Source organism: Etheostoma cragini, chromosome 3 (genome assembly GCF_013103735.1).
Source record: "Etheostoma cragini isolate CJK2018 chromosome 3, CSU_Ecrag_1.0, whole genome shotgun sequence".
Taxonomy (NCBI): domain Eukaryota; kingdom Metazoa; phylum Chordata; class Actinopteri; order Perciformes; family Percidae; genus Etheostoma; species Etheostoma cragini.
Genome location: NC_048409.1, coordinates 20,916,765 through 20,923,041, shown reverse-complemented (window position 1 = coordinate 20,923,041; position 6,277 = coordinate 20,916,765). Strand labels below are relative to the sequence as shown.

The window sequence follows — 6,277 nt, the reverse complement described above, 5'->3', positions numbered from 1 at the left end:
AGACAACTTGGCTGAGACTAAGATTTTGGGAATGTTGAATAAAAAAGGTGTAACACAACAAGATGCTTCTAAAGTGGAGGAGAGAGGACACTGGGGCAGTAAGGTGGAGTTTCTCTTGGCTGTGGCAGGAAATGTTGTTGGCCTGGGCAACGTGTGGAGGTTTCCCTACCTCTGCTACAAAAATGGAGGGGGTAAGCAAATACAAAGTCCCTTAAATGTTATCTAAAATCTGAAGTACATGTATTTATTGTTGTATACTTTGCAAATGCAGGTGCATTCCTGGTGCCGTATCTGATATTTGTGGTGACATGTGGGTTACCCCTGTTCCTGCTGGAGACGACTATAGGCCAGTACACCCAGGCGGGGGGCATCACCTGCTGGAGGAAGCTATGTCCACTGGCAGAAGGTACGTGGTTTAGGACTCTATTGTACATTGAATGACTATGTGTAGAAAGTAGCTTCAATACTGGCTCTTTTACCGTTGTGGGAAAGTTTATTTTTTCAGTTAAGGTAGTTCAGTGTTTCATTGAGGCAGTAACACATTACCCACTCTATAACTGAATGGAGCAATTGAGCAATTACCTCCATATCCAAGCTCTGTCACGGACATCAGTACAGGGCAAACATTGACAAGCTAAAAAAAATGCATGGTCTCTGTGAGCCTTATCCCAAGGGGAAACAAGTAATGTAAATGTAATGTATTATATTAAAAACATACACACTGCCCTTGAAATGTTGCAGAATGTTTATTTTAAAGTGAAACTAAAAGTCTGTTTGTAGGACTGCATATTTGAAAAAATAAAAAAAGGTTTACGAAGGATTGTTGATGTTTATGATAATATCAGCTACAAACCTGCAGGTAAAATATTAAATCAAATGGCATTTCATACTAGAGAAGTCATACTGTCTCCTGTCTCCTGTTTTTTTGTTGTCATTTCCATAGTAGTTTGACTAAAAATGAATGATTGTGTAGTGTTTATATTTTACTTTGCTTTTTAATTAGATCTTTTTACTTTTTTACATAGACCTATATTTATGTTGAGGGAAAATTTGTCTTCAGCGTGAGGAAGCAGTTTTATTCATTCAATTGGTCAGCCTGACCCTTGGTAATGGATATATGTATAAGATTTTTGTAATGTTTGTCTCTAACACAACTGTGGCCCCGCAGGTATCGGCTACGGTGGGCAGCTGATCCTGCTCTACAGCTGTATGACCTACATCATTATTCTGGCCTGGGCATTGCTCTATCTGGTGTTCTCCTTCAGCTCCCAGCTTCCCTGGGCCAGCTGCAACAATTACTGGAACACAGGTAAAATGGAAACTGTCACATGTCATGAGGTGGACTAACAAAATACTAACATCTGCATACATATGATGTCATAATGTCAAGTATCAACATGTCAGTGAGTTTTATGCCAATTAAATGTTAGTTTTCTGTTCCACAAATTCTGGGGACTTGTGAGAGACAGATTTAAAATGAATGCCACATAGGCAGAGGTGTCCTGACTTTTACCCCCTAATATGGGTCAAGTTTGAGGCACACTGGATCCTACATTTCCCACAATGTAACTGCACAATGTCTTTTATTAAACCCTCCCTGCCTGGTAAATACCTAAAAAAAAAAAAAACCTAATTTTAAACTCCACACCAATAGCTTGCAATGCAGGCTTTTTGTTAAACATTTGAAGTCTCAAGTCCAAAGCAAGAATCATTTTTTCTTTCACTATGGAAACCATCCCCTGGTCTCGCATTGTCAGATGTGTCTCCACAGTCCTGTGGCCCCTATAGAGCCAAAGAAGACCTACATCTGTTTTGTGATTATAAATTTAATTTTTCTCACCATCCTTTCAGATGACTGCGTAGACTTTTCAACACAAAACAAAACCTTTGATTGGACAAACCAGACAAACTCAACCTCTGCTGCCACAGAGTTCTGGGAGTATGTTGATTTGGATGAACTAACAAAAGTTCTTTTAAATATGCCAATAGGAGTACTAATGAGTCTCAATAAAACATTTGTGTTCATCTTTTTCCCTTCTAGACGACGAGTGCTGGGTATCTCAGGGGGGATTGAGGAAATAGGCAGCATCAGGTGGGAGGTGCTGTTGTGCCTCATTGCAATGTGGATCGTCTGCTACTTTTGTATTTGGAAAGGGGTCAAGTCTACAGGAAAGGTATTTATGTAAGCCCTAATACTATGGTAAATTGTATACTGTATATTTCTATATGCTTTTAACAACTTTTTTTCCAAGGTGGTGTACTTTACTGCTACCTTCCCCTATGTGATGTTGGTAATTCTTTTGATCCGTGGACTCTCTCTCCCTGGGGCTCTACAAGGAGTACTGTATTATCTTCTGCCTGAACTTTCACGACTCACAGACCCACAGGTAAGAGCTTCATGATACACTGTGACAGTGGAGACTTGATGGACAGATTTTCTAACTGTTGCTTTTATGGAACAGGTTTGGATGGAGGCTGGGGCTCAGATCTTCTTCTCATACAGTGTGGGTGTGGGCTCCTTAACTGTGCTAGGCAGCTACAACACCTACAACAACAACTGCTATAAGTAAGTATTGTCAATGTGTGACTGAGCGGGATGCTCAACTCTTCAAGCAGATGAGCCATGGGACAAGAGCTACACAATAACATATCAAAGAATATTCAATGTTGCTAGGAATTCATATAGTGTGCAAATGTTTTTTGTGTTTTGCAGAGACAGTCTGTGGCTGTGTTTGCTGAACAGTTGTACCAGTGTGGTGGCTGGGTTTGCAGTCTTCTCTGTACTGGGATTCATGGCTCATGAGCAAGGTGTCCCCATAGCAGAAGTGGCAGAGTCAGGTAATGCAAGCCACCACAGATATTCAGAACTGTGTAACCTTGTCTTCCTGTGCCCATTTTCAAGAGTTTTACATCATTGTGGCACCTTTTTACAGCCTCAGATGTTTCTTTTTTTTCTTTTTCTTTAAAAAAAACAACACCAATACAAACCCTTTGCCTCAGATAAATAATATTTGACATTTTTTTAACCACATTTTATTATAATACAGTAGTATGAGATGCACACCTCCTACACTCAAGGCTAGTCCACAACCATGGAGGAAAGTAAGTGATATACTTAAAACTTAGGTATGCTATTTGTTGTACTAAACTTGTGTAAATCCATTTTTGTTACTTTATGCTTCTTCAGACTGCCAAGTACTTCTTCCACCACTAGTTCACAATGGGTATAATCTTTGCTGCCATCTTGAGGACAACTTTAGAGACGACAAGCACATTCACATAACCAGTCTTGCTTTGCCAGACCCTCCTCCAAAGCGTGCCAAAGGAGGAGGGTCCACTCAGCCCCAAGCTAGAGTCTGCTTACTCATACTGTACAAAAACCTATAGTGCACACACACACATTCATTTTCAACCATGTCCTCAAAGCCAGGCCTTAACTGTGCTCATTTTGCTCATTCTCATGTCTGGTCTCTTCTCTTCCCTACCCAATTATTTACTATTTACCAAGCTGTAGATGGTGACAAGTCTAGCATTGGTGTTTTCCAGGTCCAGGCTTGGCGTTCATTGCATACCCTCAGGCTGTAGCCATGATGCCTCTTCCCCAACTGTGGTCCATCTGTTTCTTTGTAATGCTCATTCTCTTGGGTCTGGACACACAAGTAAGATGAACTCTTTGTGGAAGAACAATTTCACACATGGAAATGTACTTATTCTGTCTCGTCTTTTCTCTGTACAGTTTGTTGCCATGGAGGTGGTGATGACATCCATCATAGATTTGTTTCCCACAGTTATGCGCAGGGCAGGCCGGCGGGAAGGCCTGCTCCTTCTCTTCTGCTTCATATGCTTCTTCTCTCAGCTGGTCATGATCACTGAGGTCAGTATTTTTGGGGTCAGTTACATTGTTACATTTCCTTTTTACTAATCTACATTGGCAGAGTATATAGGCTATAACAAAATCAATATACATCTGCATATAAACTGACCTGTGCGATGGTGAAACCTGCTTTCAAAGGGAGGGGGTGTTTCTAAATCCACATTCAAACACACAACTGAGCCGAGGGGTCACCCACCATCCCTTTGCCCGCAAAGCTCCCCTGTGTTTGTTCTGTGTCTGTGACTTGCATGAAAGCGTTTGCTGTTTAGCATTCTGTCAGCAGATGCCGGCAAAGGGCCGTAATGCTCAATCATCATGCCATGACTTTGTTTTATCAAAACAAGATGCTTTCATCTTAAGAGATTTAAATTATTACAACATACAATATAAGTTGATATAGAGTAATAAGGTGATAAAAAAGTGCCAGGAATAGGCTTCCATGCATCTTAGGTTGACATATAAAGTAAAATAAATAAACCCATGTCTAAAACGTCTTTGCTGTTTTTTCCAGGGAGGAATGTATGTGTTCCAGATGTTTGACTACTACGCCTGCAACGGAGCCTGCATCCTATTTCTTTGTGTGTTTGAAACTTTGGCGCTGGGATGGGTATTTGGTAGGTATGCAATTTTTAAATAAGTACTCCAGCAATTTAATATTGGACCTAAATAAATTCGAGAACTCATAAAGGACATGATAAAAAAAAGAAAAAGATATCTTGACTTTAGTACCTTGTGTTTATAATGTGCTGGTTTGTACATTTCCCCATATTGCTTCAAAAACCTGATGGCATAATTTAGGTTATTTTGTCAGACTTGACAAAGCTTATCCAGAACCACAGGTGATACTGTATAACTGTTTTCATGGGCCGAGTAGTGTCCCTAACTACCAGTAAACTGACCTTTGATGTACACATGAGTGAAGTTTCCCTTTAAATTGCATCTTCATTCACACATATCTTGTCTGATCTGGTCATTATATAGACCTAATTATCATACAACCTCATCTCCTATAAAGGGGCAGAGAGGTTGTTTGGCATCATCAAGGACATGACAGGTGTGCAGCCCAACCCTTTCTTTAAAATCTGCTGGCTTTACCTCACCCCATTGGTCTCACTGGTGAGTCTGCTTACCGTGTTACACAATGAATTATCCCACAATCTTTGCACTTTACTGTAGCCTATCCTTTGGATTTTTGATAACATTTCTATACCGAAATGTCCAGACAAATACTGAATCTCCTTTTTAATGTTTTCTCAGGGCTCTTTTATATGTTCTTTAGTTGAGTACCAGCCTCTGACCTTTAACCGCTGGTATGTGTACCCAGCCTGGACATACGTGTTGGGCTGGCTCATGGCCCTCTCCTCTATTCTGCTAGTGCCGGGATGGGCGCTGTATAAACTGGGAACTGGGACTGGGAACCTCACTCAGGTGGCTAAACTGTGTAATTGATTGTCATAATGAATTAAACAAATGGCATGGTGTATATTTTTTTATAATGAGTGCATTGGTTATGTGCCAATAAAAAGTAAAACAGCGGGCGCCTAGGTAGCTCACCTGGTAGAGTGTGCACATATAGAGGTTACTCCTCGACGCAGTGGCCGGAGGTTCAACCTGCGGACCTTTGCTGCATGCCATTCCTCCTCTCTCTTCCCTTTCATGTCTTCATCTGTCCTATGAAAATAAAGGCCTCAATGATAATCTTTAAAAAAAAAAAGTCAAACAGATTTTCCCATATACCCATACTCTTCAAGAAGCCCGGCAAAATGACTCAAGCTTCCTATGAAATGCCAAAAGAATTCTACAGAGAAGTCGCGTTTCAGATTTCATCTACAAGATGAGATGTAGTTTTTAGTTTTATTATTACGATTATTATTATTTTTATTGTGATGTTGGAGTAAGGGTCTATAAAAGTGTGAACTGTTTCGGTTTAATAATCAAAGAATAATGTTGATTTCCAGTGTGCAAAAAACATTCTCCTTGGTTTCTGCCATAATAAAGAATCTAACTGCCAACGTGCAGTATTAGTGATTAGACGATGCAAGTAACACACATGCAACCACCTCAAAACAATGTGATTGAGCTCTTGTTTAAAATACTTACCACAAATTATTGATGAATATTTCTTTCATTTTCTTAGCGTTTCCATCATCTGTGTCGACCTGACCCCGACTGCTCACTGACCCAAAAGAGAGAAACTGAGCTGCACATTGAAGGGGGAAATCTACAACACCTGTTGATATGAAACATTACATGATGCTAAACTCTTTCTTCCTGTATTATTTTTTACAACTACAGCGGGTTGGCTACTGATGATTGTGATATTACTTCCTTTACTTCTCTTAATTTAGAATCCAAAGGTCAAAGACATGCAAATCTTGTCTTACTGACTTTAGATTTTTCATG

At 40.1% G+C, this 6,277-nt stretch overlaps 1 protein-coding gene across 1 annotated transcript; it reads left to right on the top strand.

Annotated features, from left to right (window-relative positions):
- The first annotated feature begins 8 nt into the window (after positions 1-8).
- On the top strand, positions 9-6,158 carry LOC117942195 (sodium- and chloride-dependent GABA transporter 2-like). Its single transcript, XM_034867536.1, has 14 exons — positions 9-191; positions 272-406; positions 1,169-1,309; positions 1,852-1,939; positions 2,042-2,174; positions 2,253-2,387; positions 2,463-2,566; positions 2,714-2,838; positions 3,547-3,659; positions 3,737-3,874; positions 4,386-4,488; positions 4,890-4,990; positions 5,132-5,302; positions 6,012-6,158. Exons 1-14 carry the CDS (start codon positions 32-34, stop codon positions 6,114-6,116), a joined length of 1,752 nt encoding a protein of 583 aa, XP_034723427.1. The 5' UTR covers positions 9-31; the 3' UTR covers positions 6,117-6,158.
- Positions 6,159-6,277: the final 119 nt, after the last annotated feature.